The 22,965-nt window shown below is 30.0% G+C and overlaps 1 protein-coding gene across 2 annotated transcripts in view; it reads left to right on the top strand.

The window, feature by feature from the left end:
* Positions 1-22,965, top strand: part of LOC109609146 (rap1 GTPase-activating protein 1) — a 147,803-nt gene that overhangs the window by 17,593 nt on the left and 107,245 nt on the right. The window contains exon 1 of one of the 2 annotated variants that reach the window (XM_020025776.2): positions 17,915-18,173. The exons of the other annotated variant lie outside the window; for it this stretch is intronic. Coding sequence (XP_019881335.1) covers positions 18,124-18,173 — 50 coding nt within the window. The 5' untranslated portion in view covers positions 17,915-18,123. Of the gene's footprint in view, positions 1-17,914; positions 18,174-22,965 lie in introns of those variants that run through there. 2 annotated transcript variants of the gene reach the window in all.

Here is a 22,965-nt window from a genome sequence, read left to right as displayed (position 1 = left end):
CCTAATGGAGCTCATTTATCAAGAATATATTAATATAGTATATAGTATTAATAAAACATTATTTTCGTAATTTGGATTGAAGTTGAAGGAAAAGTGTTAAAATTCATTAACAGAATTAGATAATTATCACATCAACTGTTTGAAACTTTATCGACTGACAGAAATTTACAACAACAAGGTACTGAGTGTTAAATTAAAATACAATTTATAATATAAAATAACTTTTAATATTTTGCATTGAAAACAATTTTTACATATGTCAAAATGGGATGAATTGTGCAAGGTTTTCTATAAAACTTGATTATTTGTAATAAGATATAAACCAATACTAAGGTAAAAAACAGAAAAATTTAAGAATAGACCTTTTCGTTCTTAATGAGACAATTCTTCTTTAAATTTTTCTGATTAACTTTTACACTAGTTTGTTTGCACCCACAAAAATTCTTTGCGGGTCCGAAAGTATATTCGAAATTTAAATTTACCATGTAAACATGTTTTAGCCAACTTGGATTACAATCATTATAAATGGTTCCAAGAACAGGATATCAATCTTTAGAATGTGAAACGCATAATTTGAAATCGGAAACTATTTCCTTACTAGATACAATTTTCGACTGAAAAAGTAAATTAATAACATCATTATATATAACATTATCGTGGACTTTAGGATAAGTTAAGGGCTCTGAAGAGCACCAAAGTTTATCGAATTGGGTAAAAATTAAACACAAGAACAGCCATGTATTTAGTAATTTAATTTTCAACGAAACCTCTAATGGTCTAAAGACCGCATAATAAATTATACAATTTAATAGTTTAATATATTCATAACATTCCTTATAAAAATAATAAATGATGATATTTTTGTGATAATTTTATTTACTTAACATATACTACATTATACTGGAACAATTTTAGCCAAATAAATTGAACTTTTGATAATTAGAAATAATAGTGTGATAACTAAAACAAACGTCAGAATGCAAAAGTAATTATTAAAATCAAATTGACACATTTCTTTCAAGTCTTCGTCATTTACTGCTTCAATATTTTGACTATAATTGCAAAATATCCTACTCATATTGATATTTGCAATCCGCAGTTCATTTACTCTAATGTGTTCTAACCATTTTCCGTTACTCCTTGAATTGTACTGCCCCAACATTAAAATATCGATTTCAAAATGGCTGAAGACTTTATCAGAAATTTGATAAAGCCTGTTGCCGACAAATGAAACCAGAGAAATATTATTTTCAATAAATTGCAAATCATCATCTTCGATAAGGTTAATCAAATTATTTTCAATGAGAAAGGTGTCCAGCTTGGCAACACGAAAAAACCATGTTTCGATTCGTTTCAACTTATTTTACCCTAAGTTAATTTGTAACAAATTGTTCAATTCGTAAAACGCATCATTTTCTATTATTTCAATTTCATTATTCACCAAGTCTAAATACGCCACATTTAATTTATAAAACGAGTACGAATAAATTTTTTAGAAATTATTGTATTCAAAATGTATATATTCCATATTGTAATTTTGGAACAAGTATGCGTCTAGGGCAGTAAATTTGCAATTACGTACGAAGATTGCATTGAGTTCAATATATTCTACTTTTTTAGTGCAAAACAATCTGTGATAATATTTTCTACGATTTTGTTACCATTTTCCGTTGTATTTATATATATATATATATATATATATATATATATATATATATGGTCGCATTGTTTTAATAACGTGTAAAGAATCAGGAGAGGCAACATTTGGAAATATTCGAACTGAACTAATATTTCTAATATATTCTATCTATTATTTTTATTTTACTAATCGAATAATAAACGCTGAAGCAGTTATTGTTTCTTATTACGTTATAAGATTAAAATCTATTAAAGTACACTCAATTGATTTTGGTGACTACATTTAAGTTATTATTTAGAAAAGCTTTTGAAACAACATTTCAAACATTCTTGAAACAAACCAAAAATATTAAAATAATAAATTTGGTCAACATTCACGTTATCTTAAGAGGTGTATCTTGAATATTATAATAAAATATGTGACAAATGTTTTACTTTAATTGATTAATTAGAAAAAATTGATGTTTCTGATAAATCCGTTAAAGTTTTGATTTTGGTGTCAAAAAATATTCAATATAAAAAACCTATTTTGTAGAACGTTAATTTAAAAAAAAAACAGAAATCGAAGTATGAATATTATTGGAACACAATGATGTACAGTTTTTAAAACAGAATAAACAATGAAAGCATTTAATCATTAATTTGTGAAATAATCATGTTTCAAAAATTTTTTGATAACACTTTTTGTAAATTACTAATTGATATTTTTATTTTTACAGACAACAATTTCACAATAAATAGATTACAATGCACAAATATGTATTTTAATTTTTTTTTTTTTTCATTATCAACAACACGTTTTAGTGGTTATTGAAAATTATTGGTGGATGTTTACCTAAAAGATAAAAAACGTTTTGATATTTTTTGTTTACTTTTTACTGAAAATACTTACTGTCATGCAATGTTAAATTTCATTAAAAAACTCTTTACGAAACGATTAATTAAAATGTTGGGATTATTAATACTGATTAATAAATATCAATTAATTTACATTTTTGAAGCATAGCGAAAACTACAAAATTAATGCAAATAAAACATAAATTTAATTGAAAATAACAAATTTTGGTTGAAAATAACTTCAATATCAATAAGTTTCAACAAAAAACCTCATTGACAATTAATTTAAACAAAAATAAAGTTCCCAAAAATTAATATGTGTTTCATTTTTATTTATAATTCTATTTTAATGAATAATAATTCGAAAGATATATATAAAAATTCTACACAATTGTTTTACAACCTTAAAATTAAAATGCATGATTCTCAGCTTAAACAAACTTTTATTAATCGATATAAGAGCCATTTCTCGTGTAGGACGTTGTCAAAATGTTTGAAAAAGGGACAATCAGTTGAGGAAAGGTTTGGTGAGTACGGCGGATAAGGCAGATTTTCCTAACCCTCCGTAATTGTGTCACGGATCACTCCGTCAGCAGACCACCAAACAGTAACCATAACCCCCTTTTGGTGTAATTTTGTTTGAGGAAAGTGTTTGGGAGTCTGGTTGCAGTCCAACCATTGTGCTGAACATCTCCAGTTGTCGACTTTTCATTACCAGTCACAGTCCAATCTATAAACAGACATTTTACGATTAGTGACGGATTTACACATTTGCCACCAGTAGATTATTCAAATTTTGCCGCCCCTGCAATTCGATATTCTAGTTCACAATCAAAATTAATTATATATATTTATATTTAGTGAAGATTGCACAAGAAATAATTTTTAGAATATTTCTGACACATGCTCAAGAATATTCAAAGAATGTGCTTTAACAAATTTTTAGCTAAATTTAAAATCTGATTATACGGAGTTATCAGAATTAGCGCTGATGCAGTTGTTGTCTTTCTCGCAACATATTTGTGTGAATAGGGCTTTTTCACTCTCATGTATCTAAAAAATAAATACAGGACAAGTAGAGACAGATTTAAGGATCCAGTTGAGCAATCCAATTATTATTACTGTGGTCGCAAAAAAGCAACACCAAACATCTCATTAAGATTAAAATAAACATAATTTTTTAAGTAAAGCTATGAGAGTTACTTTTTTTGTTTTATTTGTAGAGATCCGCATTAGAAAAAATTTAAATAAACGTTCTCCAAATTCTGTTTACGAAGGAACATAGATAAACTTTTTAAGGATCCAGAATCTGGTTTTATTAAAATTCTTTCAGAAGAAAGGTGACACTGAAAGTGTACGCATTCCTGAACTAAGTCAGTTTCTAGTCATTCCTGGTTCAAACTCGAGCAGATTCAGTCGTTTTTTGAACTTGCTTGAAGTAAAATAAAAAAAACCGTACGAATTTGCATCTTATCCATACTTTATTGAAAACCCTGAATAAATGGCTAAATGATTTAAGAATAAAGCGAAACACGTGCTTTAAAAAGTTTGTTCGAATATTCATCACTAAGAAACCATATACCAGGTTCATTAAAACATTTTTATAGTCACATACAATAAGGTTATAAGTCAAGGCGAGGCAAAACAAATCATAGTGTCCTTAAAAAAACCTTTTACTTTACCTTAAGAGGTTTACTTTAAAAATATTTGTAAAAATATGTAAATTCATTGAATTTGGGCTTAGTTTATGGTATAGCACAGCCCAACGAATTTGTTGTCTATGTTGTTTATTAAATATATATAATGTTGTTGTGTTTATTAAATATATATAAAATAATTTAACAATATATATATATATATATATATATATATATATATATATATATATATATATATATATATATTAGACTATTAGACTGTTTAAAAAAAATCGACATTTTTTTTTCTTATTTATATCGAAAATCTTGTTGGAAATGGTAAAAAAAATACTGTTACAGCTCTAAATATTAATAGGTGCCGCATCGTAAATTTTAATTTCCCGTTTAAATAACACGGGAACGGTGTTCTCTTGGATTTTGAAATTTTTTGACTCTCGTTAGAGATAATATTTCAAAATGATCAAAACAGATTTTTATAGAAAATTTAACGTTCTACAAAAAATGTCTCTTACAGTTTTTTGATATATTCATTTTTTCAAAAGTTATTTAACATTAAAGTTGGATTGATTAAAATTTTGAGAAGAATTTTTTTTTCTAATTTTATACATTTTTATTAGTTTTTATAAATAGGGCTATTTTATTTAATTTATGACTACCTGTGATAATAATTTACAAAAACTAAGTTTCTTTAATTTAGTCAATCTTTAATTTTCTCAAGAAGTGAAGATTAAACAAATGTTTCCAAAAATATGAAATACTTATATATATTATAATCGATAGGAGAAAATTTTTTGACCTCCAATTGACCCTTTGTTACGTATACCTGGGTTTTACGGCCTACATTTTTTTGCGGTTCTGGGCGGGGCTTAGCGGGAGAGGGTCGCAAAGGATTTTGTTTGGAAAGTGGTAATGCCATTCTGCAGCCGACTGTACATGAGTATAATATGAACCCCTAAAATTGAAATTGAAAAAATGAAATTCTTTTTTAACATTCCCCGTACATCATTATAGAAAATTGTCTCGCCCTCCTGCATTTTTCCCATTGAATAATTAAAATAAATAGATTTCGATAGATGCACTAATTGAATTATTTTATTAAATTTATTGGATTAATTATATTTTTAATTTGTCGAAGTTTTCAGAGTTCAGCGCATAATTAATCGCCCTCTTATTAAACTCCATTAATGGATGAGGGAGTTGTTCTTTTGTGTCGCGACGCCTGAATTAAACATTATCCTCCACTGGAACGTCTTGATTAAGCCATCTATTCGGAATCGATGGACAGACGGAAAAATTAATTAAAAACATTCCAAGACTATCAGGTATTTTCCCCCTCGATCGGATTATCGAGAGATAATGTTCGTGTACGGACTACTTTATGCAATTGCATACTTTTTGCGGTAAGTTGTAATTGCGCATTGAAAACGGTCATAACTCAACGGTGCTAATGCGCATTTTTCAGTTGTCTTCGGCTCGCTTTATTACCGCAATTATATTAAACCGTGATTTATTTATTGGCGCTTTCCGTTGCGAAATTTTAAAATTAAATACTTTTAATGCGTGACAGAAAAAACCGGATCCCATGAATGCGATCAATTATGGAATTGAATTGTAACATTCGGATTGTTTAAACAACTCTTTAACCCCGGGAAGTCGACCATAAAGAATGCGAAAAAAGGGTAGACTGGACACACCCCGTCAATTTTCATCTCGGCAACAAATGGCCGAATTAAATTATGTGGGTTTTTGTCACCGGTGATTTATCGAGCAGGTAATAAAGGATGTATTCAGAACTCCTGAATCAGAAGTGCACGAGTCTGGACCGGGGTGGGACAATGGGCCTGGATTCACCCCTAAATGACCCAAAGCGTTGACCTTCGAACATTCCTTTTACCCACTGTTATTAAGGGTTTTGGAATTAAATATACTCAATTTTTATTTGAAATATTAAATTGCATATTTAGTATTACTGAAATAAAAATATAATAAACTATTTTGTTTGTTTAACATTCTAAAGATATATAAAGATATATCTATTAATTTATTATTCTAAAATATTTTCGGTTATTTTCTATTCTATAAATACTTTTTGTATTCTAAAATTTGGTCCTTTATCCATTCAGATTTACAGACGGCTTTGTTGTTGTTGTATTTTGCTATACAAAAATGAACCTGTTTGTTTTCCATTCGAAAAATAAATACATTTATTTTCTACTATAAAAACAGATTTGTTTATTCAAAATTCTCTATCTATCTATCTTCTATTTAAAAAGCAAATTTGTTTACTCCCTATTAAGAAAATTAATTTATTATTTTGTATGTTTCTACAGTCGACTCTCGTTAATTCGAAACTCGAGAAATTAAAATATTGCGAATTATCGAGTGTTTGAAATCTTATTTGTTGTTATTATTTATTAACTGCTATTCCTTAAGAATGGCAAAAGTTAAGAGGTACATACGTACATGTATATATTCATAATGTGAATTAATTAATCTTTCGAAAGTACTCTGTTATATTGGTTTGCTTCAAAGCACATTGTTGCTGCTTAGACTGCTCACTAACTTTTTTTAAGAGAAAAAGTGCCTGAAATGCTTTTTCATCACTTTCGTTTTGTAGACAGAATTCTAGTGGTTCTATTTCTGGTTCTTCATCATCCGTAATTATTGGAAGATTTTCCTGATCTTCCTTTATGAAACCGGATTTTTTGAAGCAATTGAGAATAGTTAGGGGTGTTACAGCTCTCTATGGTTTGTCAATTAGTAAAATAGCCATCAGAACCGTGATATTCGCAGCTAGCTGCTGGTCGATAGGTTGTAAAACAACAACATAACAATTTTGTTGCGATAGAACGTCTTAAAATTATGGATGATTCCTTGGTCCAGTAGTTGCAATTTGGAAGTTGTATTCGGCGGAAAGAAGTAGAGTTCTACGTTGGATAATATAGGAGGACTGTTGTGGACAGTGCAATTGTCTAAAAAGAGTAAAATTTTCCGCTTTTGTCGTTTCATGTCTCCATTAACTGTTAAAACCCAATTGTTAAAAAGTTCTGTCGCCATCCAAGCTTTTTTGTTAGCACGATAATCAGTAAGAAACGATTTCACTCCTTTGAAACATCGCGGTTTCATTGCTTTTCCTATCACTAAGGGTTTAAGTTTTTCCGATATTTTCATATTTACTGCAAATAAAACTATGAGGGGTTCATTACTATGTTTTCCACCATAACATTTTTTATCTTTAAAAGTAAGCATCTTGTTCGGTAAACTTTTGAAAAGTAGGCCATTTTCCTCAGCATTAAAAATGTCTCGGGCATCTTAGTTTTCAATTAAAGTCTTCAATTTACCATGCCAATCTAAACAAACTGCATCATTAACACTTTCATTTTCTCCACAAACTTTTTTAAACGCAACTCTATTTCTCTTTTTGAAATTTGTCATTTGCCGCAAAGCTTTTGATGTTTAGAGTAGACACGAACTCTTTTGCCTTTTCCGAGGAAATTCTACTTTAGTAGTTCTTTTCCGTACTCCAGCAGTTTGAGCAGCATAAATTTTCTCCTTGTGCTTTATTATGGTTGAGAGAGTACTTGGAGGAATCTTAAATTCTTTTGGGACATCACTTTTCCTCTCACCTCCCTCTACTTTTTTGATTAACTTATTCTTTTCAGCATAAATTTTCTCCTTGTGCTTTATTATGGCTGAGAGAGTAGTCGGAGGAATCTTAAATTCTTTTGGAACATCACTTTTCTTCTCACCTCCCTCTACTTTTTAACTTAACTTAACTACTCTGATCATTATTCTTCAATTCTGATTATTATTCAAAATAATTAAAGAAAATTTCGTGTATGATATGCTTTAACCACAACTTATAAGTAGGTGGAAATACAATGACATAGTCGATTTCATTCCAGAGACAGTTTCAGCCTTGGTGCACAACAAAACTACAAGTCCTACATTTCCGGCACAAATCCACTCCAGTATTTTGATCGAGGATCGCATAACTTTCTATTTATCCGGACGTAATAGCCGTGATAGATACTGACATGATAAATACGCACCATTGTTCACCACCCAATAAATATTTTTCAATATTCACACTTCACACACAGATTTATGATCTTAACGATTTCTATTCCTGGTAAGGTTGCCAAATGAAATTGAGAAAATTGGGTTAATCATAAATCGAACATTTTAATCAGCCCTTCGTTACCGGGAGTAATTCGCAGCACATACACATGTCTAAACAGAGCCCGTAGCTTCGCAAATATCGTAATTTATGCCGTCATTAGTTCGCAGTTAATGCGATAATATTAAGCCTTCCTTATTCATCGACGTATCGATCCGTTACGGAAATTGCCACTCGCGAATTTCTAAATGTTTATTAGATTTGCTCTGTTTGTTGGTATGTTGCGACAATTTAATTGCGCACATGGTGGCAAATTCATGTGTGCCGCATTTAAAAGTTTTGTCGTCGTGCATGCAATGAATCATGATCGAATAATTACATACTTGAATAATTACATTGTTCGGCTTAATGTTTAATTAACATGGGCAAGGTCGAATTGTCCATTTAAATTAGTTATGAGGAAATATACCTTCGATAAAATGTGCGGGTTTGTCGAGTAGTCCAGCGTTCAAGTCACATAATAAAAAATCTCCATTTAACAAATATAATTTCGAATTGAACTGAACAAATTTCGTTTATGTTGTCTATATTTAAATATAATCTGGAATAAAATTCTCCTGGAATGCGACGGTTTATCTTGTCAGGTTGAAACGCACTTAAGAACAGAGTCCATTAAAATGCGAAATGACAAAATCCATTACTAAACCCATAGAACTGTGTTCCGATCCGATGGACAGCGATTATTACTAATTATCACGTTGACCACCGACCCTCTCAATTCATCTCATTTCGTTTTACCGACAAAGAAATTCTTCGTTGGTTCTATAATGCGATTTTCTATCTTCAGTTTCTATTGATTTTTTAACGTTCACATTCCTTTTGATTTACTTTCTTTAACTTTTCGAATCAATTTTTAATACCAATGAGCAAGATATTGCCTTTGAATTAAAATTAATGACCAAGGCCATGGGACGATAAGAATACCGAATCGGTCCCAGAAAAGTATCGGGTTCATAATTTCAGGAAATGTTGATACTCATAAGATTCTTCGATGCTGCAAGTTTCAAATCTTTGTTACCTTTTCTGAATAAATCAAAAAATACTGAAAATCAGTAAAAATTGTTATTCTCAGCACCTTGTGAATCGATTGATCTAAATACCGGATATGTTTTGGTGCATGATGGTAGGTTCTAGGAAAAAAAATAAGAGTTATATCTGTTCACAAGAAATTTAAAAAAAAAGAGGTTATTTTTTTAATTTTTATTTTTAACCATGTTACGATAACGATAAAAGTATGAAACTATTTTTTTTAATTTCTCATTCAATTTTCGATTAAATTATGAGCTTCGGGAATTTTTTAAAACGGTACGTCACATTGAAAAAAATTAAAAATCGTTTTTTTAAGGTTCTTACTTTTTGTCCTAGAAGCTACCATCATGCCCCAAAAACATATCCGGTATTTAAATCAATCGATTCACAAGGTGCTGAGAATAACAATTTTTACTGATTTTCAGTATTTTTTGATTTATTCAGAAACGGTAACAGATAAAGATATGAAACTTGCAGCATCGAAGTATCTTAAGAGTACCAACATTTCCTGAAATTATAAGCCGCTTACCTCTCTTTGTGACAAAAATTAAATTATGCTGACGAATTAAGTAGTGAAAACTGTAGTTTATTATTTTCTAGACTGTTTGAGTTACATTGTGTTTTTGAGTAAAACAACGATCTAAGACATTTATCTAAGGTCGACAATTTTTAAAATATTTTAATTATTTTTCAATTTATTTTTTAATGATTGTATAATTTATTAGTTAAATTCGTCTGTGAAAATTATAATAAAATATTTTGTGTATGTGCTGCGTTAAAGTATGAGAAAATTAATGAATATCTTAATTTATCTTATAATTTTTGATTTATAGTCATCTATGGGATTTATAAACAAAGTACTCGATTATTAATAAACATTTTTTATTTTTTGATTCTTTTTTCAAATTAAGAAGGTGGAATCAACAACAACAATTTATGTAATCTTCTCATTTTAATTTATTGAACATGTTTCGAACAAAGGGCCGAAAATTAAGCCGATTACATGACGATGACCATTTCGGAACAATGCCCAAAATTACATTAGCCGACACAATGAAAAAGCGAAACCAGTTGGTCAGTTTGTTTGTTTAAACCTGGACATCTGCCCAACTCGACAAAACTATTATTATCGAACAATGACCAAAAATTAATTAACTCAACCTCTAAAATTAATATCAATTAATATCTTTTCAAATTTCTATCAATTTCTAGTGTAAATCAATAGGTTTGATCAGCTAGGTACACTAAAAACGAAACAATCATTCATTGTTTTGTCGGTTTCTTAATTCATAACATACAATTCTACTCGCTTTAAAACATCGCTTGCGTTAATTCGAATCTCGTAACAGCAATTTCCATCTTGTTTTGAACAAAGTTTAATATAATTTTCTCTCGACTGTATTTATGCTTACGCTTTCTAATAAGCAGGGATGCTGGGGCTCTAATAAAATTTGTTTGCGTTATGCAGTTACCGAGTTGTGCAACGGCGAGGCGATTTATTAAGTTTTCTCGCGCCTCCAAAGTCGGTCTTACGTTTTGTTTAATTTAACTTTGTTTGCCATACATTTTTTTGTTCTTTTTGAGATTACATTTTTATTAAATTAGATATAAATATTAGCTAGCACTGTAAATTTTACATAAACTGTTTACCAGTCAAAGAATATAAACAAACGAAATTTTAAGGGAAAACAAGTACTGCAATAATGTGTAGTTTAAATGTCATGAACTCCTTTTATTAATACTTGTCTCATCAGATCATAAATTATATTAAACACAGAGAACGCCACGGAAGGAAGGTATTAATTTAAGGCAACGCCCCGAAATTATTTTAATAAAATTACATAAATTTTATTTGCATAATTACATATTTGCATTTGTTTTAACATCTTACATTTAATGTCCACAATTTCGAATAATTGAATTATTGGAAGGATTACACGCTACCCAAACACAAAACGAATAAAAAATAAAAAACAATTACTGCTATTATTTCAGAAAAGTATATTTAAAAATGATTAAAGTAATTGTATGAAATTTTTAGATAATAATAATGCAGTGATTATATGTTGCCCATTTAATAACAGCATTTTTGATTTCAGGTAAGCGATGGACCATCTTTTTCATCTCGGGAATGTCTTAGTAATAACTCGAAACTGAACGCAATGGTACAATAATATTCCAAGATTTTTCCGTAACAAACCCATAATGAAATCACCGCCTAAGATTAATTATCAATTTTCTTCACATGTTTACATCGAGTACAAAAGAAGGAGTGTCTAGACGTTCCAATAAAACTTCGCAAGGTTTATCCAACTGATTAGATACCGTCAATTTGTTCCATTGTTCCTGTTTCTATTTTTCGTCCGTTTCAGCAAAGCAAAAACTTCGCCACTTTGTGAAAAACACATAAATCAAGCGATACACCTTTTCCATTCGCATCGCTTTATCAATTTATACATTTCTGGCGAGTTTCCTTAACACAGTTCTTAATAATTTACGGTCGCGAAATGAGAAACTTTCAAAACACACAACAAGCGAACGTAGTACATAAAATATTTGGAAATAAATCGGAAACCGACGAACAATTCTCAGGTTAAATTTTAATCCGCATTCAATCCGGCACCAGAAAACCGATTCGCGAGTTGCGGAAAACAATATTTTTTAAACGCGGGTTGTTTTAATTGCAAAATGCGGCCGGTGGAAACGGGCAGGAAGAGTCAATCAACGAGCCAGCCGCAGGAGGGAATCGTCAACGGCACGAAACAGTCTGTGTTTGTTCAGGACAAACGTGAACTAATGAGAAACTCTTGTACATGTGTCGGACCTCTTCACGTTTCGAAAAAAAAAAAACACCATTTTTTCGATTTATAAGTCATTAATAATAATAATGTGTTGTGAAGTTCCGAAACAACTTCAGAATTGGACTTGCATGCGAATGCTCCATTTGGCGTGCGATGAAAAAAGCGAATTGATTAGGGGGATTTTCTAATGGGAAAGTTTACAATCTAATTAATGGACTAGAAACTGTCGTATTACATAATTGATAGATAAGTGCGGTTCGTAGCAACGTTTAATGACTATTACTGCTTCGCTCGTGTGTAACATACGTGTAATTACACGTATTTAATATCGAAGTTTTTATTCGATGAAGTCTGTTGTTGTTTACAATCACTGGAATATTTATTTTCTTTACAACTAAACTGTTTTAAACAAAAACAATCATTTTTCTAATTATCCAAAATTTGCGGAAATGAAACAAAAAAGATACCATAATTTTGTTTTTTTTTTTTTGTTGGGAACATAATAGACTAACTTCCTTGAAAATTTGAGGCAAATCGAAGTTCCGAGAAAAAGTTATATTCATCTAAAATTGGATGACCCTATAATAACAAAATCAAGACACCTCCACAAAAAATATCAGCAGTAATTTAACCCCATAATTTAGAAGCTGTACATTTGAGAGCATTTTGAAACCGGGTAAAATTTTGTTAATGCGGTTGTTTAGTTGAAAGCTTGCGGCTAAGACGAAAATTAGTTTATCTTGTCTTGTCTAAGTTATATAGAAGCTGAGATACGAATTTTTGAAAATGACTAAAAATTGACTTTAAATATCAAAAAATTCTCCAGTTTTCGGATTTGATTGAATTGGACTCAAATTTTCAGGATCATCTCTATTTCTGATGAACTTTCAAATAAAAAATCGGTATCCTCGCACACTTTCGTCGAAAAGTAATGGATCTGCCCACATACAGTATTGGCAGAAAGTGAAACAACTTTAAAAATATATAAATTGCTACTGCTCTGTATATACAAATCTAATATAATTTATACCAATTATTATATTATATTATATTATATTATACCCTGTATACAAACATATCGGTGAATATTTCTGATATTAAAAATAATTCTGTTAGCTACAAATCAAAAAAATTAGTAGAGCAACTTTTTACTAAATGTCACTAATCTCTACAAAATCGACAATAATTTTCAGAGTTAATAAAAAACCACATGGTGTCAGAAAGTATCTTCTGTGTTTTACAACAATTCAAGATTTGGTAATGTGGAAGGAAAAAATAAATCTGGAAAACCAAGAAAAACCAATAGATTTCAGGATAAACAAATTTTATACTATTCCAAAAAAGATATTTTTCTGGGTTCCAACAAAATAAAAGGTCTACTTGAGTCTCAACTTGGAATTCATGTTTCTCCAAGAACCGTAAGAGATAGATTACTGCAAGGGGTCTTCATGAGAGAAGGTCAGCCAAAAAACCACTACTATCAGAGAAGAATAGGCGAGCCACACTTGAGTTTGTCAGGTCCCTTTTAAGGACCGATTACACGACCCAATTTCGGGATCCTAAATCGGGCCCCATCCCCGTCGGCAATCCGATAGTGTAATTACAATATTGTAAGGGTTTATGGGTCTTTGGAAAAACATATCCGTCATCCAGATCTTTCTTTTTTCTTTTCTTTCTCATACAAGGCCAATGCAGTTAATTGTTGCTTCTTAGATAAATTCAGGGCGATTTTTACGAATATACTTAACAGTTGGTAGGGTCAGGAGACGGGTCGTATAAATACAACGCTCTGTCGAGGAGTGGAGAAAACAGACATCGGGTGATCGGGAACAAAGCCGTGTAATCGGCCCTTTACACTGGACTTTAAATGATTGAAAACGAGCGATTTGGAGTAATGAAATCAAATTTAATCTGAGCAGCGGTGATGCGATTTTATATGTAAGGCGAAATTTTCCTGAAAGCTTTAATCCAAAGTTTACAGTACTCACTGTCAAACACGGCGACGAGTCGGTAATGGTATGGTTTTATGTATAAAGAAATATTGAGGAACAACATGGTATCATATTCAGATAAAAATTTGACACTAAAACATTATTTTCAACAACATAATGACCCGAAGCACACGAAACATTGAAAACTTAGGGAAGATCACCATTCCCAACATAAGACATAAAGAGTAATCAGCAAGATTTATCCACAGTTCTGTAGGAGGCCTGGCAAAATATGGATCCAAATATTATTGACCATCTGCTGCTTTCTATAGAGGAAAGGTGTTTGAAATTAATTAAAGTACTAATTACAAATTATTTGTAGTAATAAAACTAAATAGCATAAATTAAATTGTTTATTATTTTGTATTGTTTAACTATGTAACTGTTAAATTTATAAAGGGTAGTTGATTATTAATATACATTTTTTGAACATAATAATCAAAACAAAAATTATTTGAATTTTAAAAAAGTTGTTCTTCTTTCTGCTAAGACTGTATATGTAAAATAAATACTATATATGTAGATTTTAATAAACTTTAATAGTTATTTTAAAATTGGTTATAAGATAGTTGATTTTTAATGAAAAAAAAATTCAATAACTTTATCTTATTATAATTATTTTAAATATTAATTTCTGTTAATAAATTAATAATCGTAAATTGAAAAACTTAATAATATAAAAAATTCATTACAAGTTTACTGTATAATTTGAAAATTATTTAAAATATACGAAATACGAATTTATTAAATTTTAAATCAAAACATATAATTAAAAATTTATTGTGCTTAAAATTTATTACTAATTCATTTACATTTAATATCATAACACATAATTAAATGTTGTTTTTAATTGGTAAAATAAATTAAACAAAATCATAAAACATTTAAAAATTATATGCCTGAACTAAAAACTACTAATAAAATATTTCAACAAAAATATTTAAAAAAAATAAATGTTGAAAAGTTATTTTAAGTGTATGAAATGTTAATTCAAAAATTATTGTATAATATTGATTATTACCCGTATTTAAATTAGAACAAAAATAAATGGTTAAAGTCACAGGAATTAATTAATTATAATTAGAAAAAAGTAATAACAGAGTTATATATCAATATTTTTTGTCAAATATGAATTTTACAGGAAATAATATTTTTCAGTGGTAATTATATTTTATTGGGCACACTGATCGGGAGTTAAATTTATAAATTGCCGGTGCATATTGACAATTAGGGAAAATTAAAAAGAAAATGTTGTACTAATTTACCAGAATAGGTATATTTTAAATAACAAACAAAAAACAAACACATTTTAAAAGTCATATACGAACGGATTTTAAAATTAATATAAACAATGTACTATTTACTTAAATAGAAAAATTCATTTACAAAATTATAGGTGGTGCGTTAATTTCTTGGAATGCTCTTCGTGTCTGGATGTTGTAAGAGATGGATGCACGACAAAGAGAGAAAAATTTTGCCCGGTAGTGGGAATTCCCACTCTCAGAGAAAATGCGCCGTGCTAGTGCGCGCTTGCGCACAATATAAATTAATCTTTGCGAATGCATTTAGTAACTCTCCATATGCGATATTAAAAACAAAAATAAGTATTCTAAAAATAAAGTTCTAGTAAGTAGTAAATAAGTAAAAAAAACTAAAAACAATTAAATAAAGTGTTCAAAGACACCGACTCGTCTGCGGAGACGAACCGCATGCTAAACGCAGCAAAACCAAATGATCCCCTCCAGTCAGTCCGGCCCGTCCACATAATTGCATGTATATCTTTCTTTTTTGTTTACAAAGGGGTATTGATGTTCCGTCTCAATACGCGAGTAGACACGTTCATCATTTTTGATACTGTATATTTATCTTCATAAAATGTGAATTTATTATTATATTAAATTTTCATATAATATTTAAAAAATATCATTAGATTACAATGTTTATTAATATACACTATCGCTCATATGTAGAGCAACTTTAGAAATTTTCATTTGTCTTGATAAAAGTGTACGTTATAAAAACAATACAATACAATTAGTGGATTTAGTTTGGTGTGAATAATATTCAAGGGTCAAAAGTAGAGCAACTATAAAATAAAAGAATCTTACGTCATTTAGCCTTCTTTTATTTAGTATCTAGCAGCATACCCATTATTTTTAAAAACTTCTAAACACCTTTTCTTCATTGATTTTAGTAGCTTTTCAATATAATCGTTCGAAATTTCTTTCGAGTTCGAAATTTCTTCGTAGAGTTTATATTTGACAGTCTTTTTGCATGGATTTTCCGATCAATTTCTTCTCAAATGTTTTCCATTGGATTGAGGTGTGGATTTTGTGCTGGCCAAGGCATGACAGGTATTCTTTGAGAAGCGAACCATTCTTTAACTAACTTAGTCATTTGTTTCGGATAGTTGTCGTGCTTCGGTAAATGGAAGCATATTATTCTACAGAATGTCACGATAAACAAAACGATAAATTATCACGTCTAACTTAACCAGTGTGCTCATGCCAAACCCAGAAAGACATCTCCAAATCATCCACCATGCTTCACAGTGGGTCTAGTGTACTTGGGATTATACCTTTCATTAATTGGTCCTCTCACCTATAAAATGCCATCATATTTGAATAATCGGAGCCGACATTCATCGGAAAACAAAATTGTTTTCCATCTGTTCAGTTCACATGATCTCTTGCAAAAAGTAGTTTCGCTGCTCTATAGTTTGCAAAAATGAAGGACTTCTTTGCCTTTGCTTTTCTACCATAGAGACCAGCTTCTTTTAGTCTTGGTTTTATGGTACTCACCAACACACAGAGTTCGTTTAGTTTTTGATTTATCCGGGATGCGCTGATAAAAGAGCCGTGAACAACAAGCGTTTTTGTTTTTCTGTCCACAGTTCTGTTAGTGTGTGTTGTGTTTTCTAACACAATAGACGGAACTCCTTCCAGTGTATTCGTTCTGTTAAAATTAGAAATCGTCTTCGAAATGATCGATTTGTTTAAATATAAATCTAATGCAATTTTACTCTGCTTTTCACCCTTCCATAACTTTTCTTCAATTCGTTGTTTAATTTGCGTTGATAAAAGGTTACTTCTAGGCATTTTTAGCTTTGTCGGACATAGGAATAAATTATTGAATATAGGGTTTGGTTTCTTTACTTATGAACCTAGTCCGAAATAAAGTATTGTATAAAAAGTATGTAAATAAAGATATCCGAATATAAATTGAGGTACGAAATGTTTAGACACTAATTATTTATAAAATTAATTTAGATTAAAAAAAAAATTGTTCTTTTAATAATAAAGTGATTATGTTTTTTAATGTGTTGCTCTACATATGAGCGATAGTGTAAATGTGGTATTTATTAATTTTAAAACAAATCGATTTATTAATGTATGCTTGTATATTTAAATTGTTGAGGATATTATAAGATTTTTCATTATAGAGTGATATAAAAGAGAATCAAAGAGATTTAATGAAAAATATGAAATTTTATATTATAAATATAATGAAAGAATAAATTGAATTTGAAACGATGAGCAAAAACCAAAAACCAAAAACGTTGTTCAGAAGTAAGGATGGTGTCGCAGAAAAAGGCACCACTTGTTGTCGCCGCGGCGGAAACGCGCCTGCCCGTCGAACCGCCGCCTGTCGCACTCGTGCCGTCTTGCTCCCGCTCCCGAACCGCCGCACGGCCTAGACAGAGACGGAGAGACGGGCGGACAGTTTCACCGCGACAAGATCGTCTTCGGTCCGTTCCCGAGCCGCGGCCGTGCAGTCGTTTCGCGCGGTACTTTGTAGGCGGTCGCGTCTCACTCACTTTTTGACACTTCGACACGCGTCCAACCGACTTCCATACGACAACTTCTCCCCTGGTTGCGGTGCCCGAACGTTTTTTTTGTTTTATGATGTGATTTTTCAGTTCTGTTTTGATTTTGGTTTTTGGTTTTTTGGTTTACGTTTTTGTTATTGTTTTGGATTACGCGGGCGACATGCTGAAAATACAGATGCTGGAGCAGCTTGTCAGCAACGAAAATACTGGGTACGATTATTTATTGTCTGCATTAATTTAATGTGTTTATACATTATGTACATTAATTAATATTTAAATTAACAAATCAATGAATTCATGTTTGTTTTGATTATTCTATTTAAATTTTAATGTTATTGTTATAAATTTATTGCTTCATTACGTTTATTTTATAATTATTAAACACTTGAACGCATCAAAAACGTTTTAAGTACTAAAATAAATAATTCTATGTCAAATAACACAAAAGTTCACACCTGAAAAAACACAATAACAAAACAAAACAAAACAAAACAAAACAAAACAACATTTAAAAACTAACACATTAAAACACCTCTTAACTTCCCATAATGCGAGACATTCTCATTCAAATTGAAATCTCTGTGACTAAAATAAGAAACTGTGTATTTTTAGACGATGCACACACACTCACACAACACACTAACCTTTCTGATATTATTAGTGGACGTGTTTATTGACGAAATAATTATGGGCACAGTGAGAAAACTATAAACACCCACAATTGTTTTAATTTTTGGGTGTCTGGACAGTTATTTCACAAGCTGTGCGTTGAAAATGTGTTCGTAACTGTACTGGAAATTGTAAATCGCCAATAGTAAACTATTATTTGTGTTGTTCGTAAAACGGACAACAAAAGATTGGTGTAATCACCGTGAAATCGGGATTCTGGTTCACTAAATATATTTTATTAGAGGTAACAGAACTTTATTCAGCGTCCGTAATCGAACAAGATTGAAATGTTTGTTTGTGGACAATAAGAAAACAATCGATAACTGTTAATTGATTGAACACCGATGCCATTACTTAATTAATCGGCGGACAAACGTAGGAAGAAAATTGTTGACGTATTAGCAACAGAAGAGAAAGTTGACATTCTTTTACTTGGTGGATAGAATTTCGCTAAGGTTCTCCTATTTTTGAATTAATGGAAAACTTTAGAAAAATTATTTCTATTGTCTAAATTTTTCCATCAACAAACAACTACATATTTATTATTTTTTAAAATATTTGAAAAATCTTGAAATAAGTGGCTTTTTTGCATTCAATATAAATTTATTTTAATTTAAAAATTTTAGTTTTTATGGTACTGTAATTTAAATTTTTATTCTTAGAACATTTTTATTTTGTATTTACACGGTTTTAAAAATATTTGATATTGATATAATTAAATAAAATTAAATTTTATTTGATTTAATTTCATTTATAGCATATAAAATAAAAACAAAAAAAAAAAATACGAGGTTTTAATAACTGTTATTATTAATTGTTAAATAAATTTTTAATTCAATATATAGATTTTTAATCTCCTATTTTGTATTTAATTTTATTTGATTTAATTTCAGTCATAGCATAAAATATACAAAATATACATAAAAAACAATAATAGACTGTTTCAGTAAAAAATTATTACTACTTTTTCTTAAAATCAGAAAATTTTAATTATTAATTTTTAAATAACGAGAAAAAAATCATATCATACAACTTAGTTTTACTATATTTTTTCCTAAATTTGAAATTAAATAAAAATTATAATAAGTCTATAAATATATTTTAAAACTTAAATTTCGAAATTTATGGTCTTGTTATTATATTTATAATTAAATAAAATCAAATTTCATTCAGTCATAGCATGAAATATGGAAAATGTACAAAAAATACAGAATAATACATTGTTTCAGTAAATTAAATATTACAATTAATTCTTAAAATTATAAATTTTTAATTAATAATTTTTAAATAAGTAGATACAAATTTTAGTAGCAATTGTATATAACTTATTATATTTTCTTGCTTTATTCTAATATCTAGATATTTGAAGTAAAATCTCATTAATTCCTAAAATTATAAATATTGTGTTTTGGTAATTGAATAAGATTATAATAAATATAAAAGCATATTTTAAAGTTTCAGGTTTTTTTTCTAATTTCAGGTATAACATAAAATGTATAAAAATTAGAATGATACAATTTTAATAAAATGTGTATTATATTATAGTTCCTAAAATTCATAAAATTTTTATCTTATAAAAATTATTTATTTACAAAAAAAGTAAAACAAAAAACAATAATTTGAATAATTTTTAGTTCCTTAATTTCATTATTTTAATGTTAGTTAGATTATAAGGAATTAAATTAATTATGTAACTTTTAAATTTTATTTAACACAGATAATCTACAAAGTTCAATTGAATAAATAAATCAACAGGTCTTTAAAACTGGTTTTTAAATGTATACATATAAAAATTTGTAAAAAAGTTATTTATAACTAAATTATATTTTTATTTCTTATTTAATTTATTTTTTAAATAAATTATAATTATTCATTTTTTCTAAATATATACCTGAATAATATAATTAATAGTTTTAAATATAAATTAAAAAATTGAAAACATTAACATCCAATTTAAAAGTCAATCAAAATTCGTATCATTAATCATTTTTTCAAAGCGATCCTTCACATGAAAGTCCGATCTTGATCATCCGCTCTCATTTCCGGTTTTCTCCTTCTCCATCCCGGACATTGAGTCACCGGCGAAAAGGGTCGGAGGCGTCGCGACGACTCCACTGACGCCGAATCGATACATACACGGTTTCATGACAGATTAAACAATTTCGATGCACAAAGAAACCGACAGGATTTTTCACCGGTTTTCCCGTATAGCCTTTTGTCAGTGGAGAAAAAAGTATTTTTAGAGAACGCCACTATGTAATATGAACTGGACTTTTGAACAAACATTTATTAAATTTTATATTCCTAGTTCAAATTTTTTATGTCTTGTTATGTTATTTAGATGTGAAAAATATTATTGAAAATCTATAAGAAACAAAATAAAAAGTCATTGATTTCACATATGTATATACATGTTTATACATTTATACATATAGGTATAAACGATCCAAAGCAACGTTTCGTTCGAACGCTTTCTAAAGACGTTCCGTTTTGGAATCGTGCGTGTTCAAACCGAACAATTAATTAATTATCATTGCTGCATTTTTATGTTAATTACTAATTACGAGGTTCCGGCGTCTTATAACACCGTGTTAAAAACGCTTTATTAATTTGTGTTATGTATATGTAACATTATATATCTTTTATTTCTGTAATTGTATGGCCGTAAACGGAAAAGGATCAATTCAATAGATTTGAATAAATATAAATAAATATAGATAGGTTGGTTCAAAATTGGTTGTATGAGATAATAGGTGTTAAATAAACAATTTTTATCACACTATTTTCGAACAACTGCGTCAATATTCTACATAGAGGTAACGGAATAATATGGATAATAGAAATAAAATGTATAAAATTGAAATAATTACATTAGTTTAATAGGCAGTTGTTAATTTTTCGTCCTAAATAAGTTGTAAGTTTAATTAATTTCACTTATTGTTAAGAGAAACGCCGCGGCGTGAGTAAATGGGCTGTTGTAAATTGAAATTGTTTGTTTCGTTCGAATGGTTCGCAATTGGCTGGATTTATTGTGAGGATTGCAACAGCCAGTCGCCTGGACCGTTTTCGAGCAGATAAATAATTCATAATGGCCGGGAGTGAAAAATAAGAGGAAAACGCCGAACACATGGCTCCTATTAACATAGTTCTGCTTGCGGGATCGTGACAATTGCCATTCGGTTCGCCATGTCTCTTCTTCTTGTTGTTCCTTTTGTTGGAAGGTCGGAAGAAGAACTAACTATCTGAAAATCGCGTTGACGAAATCATCAAATTTTTATCCCGTTCCTTTGAACTGCAGCAGAGGCAGTCAAGATTAAGCCATTACAAATCAATAAGATAAACAAGTTCCCATATCAATTTGCAACTGAAACACTGTCACTGTTTATTCGTCCTGAGATTAAGTCCGAGTCGATAAATCCGCGAATTCCCCGTAGGCGAAATAAGGAAGCGAACGACTCGATGGCATTTCCTTACAACGACGTTTTTACAGTTTCGATTCCGTCTGTGTGCGCAAGAGTTTCAAGCATGTGGCGTTCGATTAAGAGAGTATTTTTCTAGGTTGTAATGAATAGGTTTTTGTTCGGTTGTTTTATGGTTTGTCGTAAAATTTTCGTGCAGACAACGAACGTTCAGAAACCGATTACGGATGAACATCCGGCCGAATCAAATCGACAATTGCTCCGTGCCTAGTATATAATTATCATAATTTTTAATAATTGTGAGGAAGTGTCGTTAGCCGATTACTATAATTAAACGAAAACAACGCGGACAGTTTCGCAAGGTGCAAATTTCAGCGACCGGTTATGTCACTATAAATGACCTTAAAGGGGCACACCCAAATGTTTACAATTCAATTTTTCATTCCCCAATCGGTTTTTGTTTGTCTTCGGGTTAACTGACACACTCGCACGCACCAGGTTCGTTTGACTCGCGCGACTCAGATACAGTTACTGACCTCGATTCCCCGATTGGTATGCCGATACCAATGCCCCGGTATTTCACTTTAAACTCCAATGTCCAGTCTACTTCTTGTTCTGTTCTTCTTATTCTTCTTCTTCTTCTTCTTCTTCTACTTCTGCTTCTTCTTCGACTACATCATCATCTTGTCTGACTTTTCTGTTTACCGAAAAAGAGTGTGCGCAACAAACACAACAGTTATCGCGGCACAAGATACAGAAGTAGGAAGGTGACATTCTTAACACATTTATACCATACATTTATCTGTACATTTCGGTTCGTCGTGCCGGAAAATCTCAAGGAGGAAATTAAACGAACAAACGACGAAGAACGGCAAAAATTACCATTAGTCACGACACGTTTGTCTTTGGAATGA

Source organism: Aethina tumida, chromosome 1, assembly GCF_024364675.1.
Source record: "Aethina tumida isolate Nest 87 chromosome 1, icAetTumi1.1, whole genome shotgun sequence".
Lineage (NCBI taxonomy): Eukaryota > Metazoa > Arthropoda > Insecta > Coleoptera > Nitidulidae > Aethina > Aethina tumida.
Note: the sequence above shows the minus strand (reverse complement) of the source record. Positions and strands in the feature narration are given on the sequence as shown.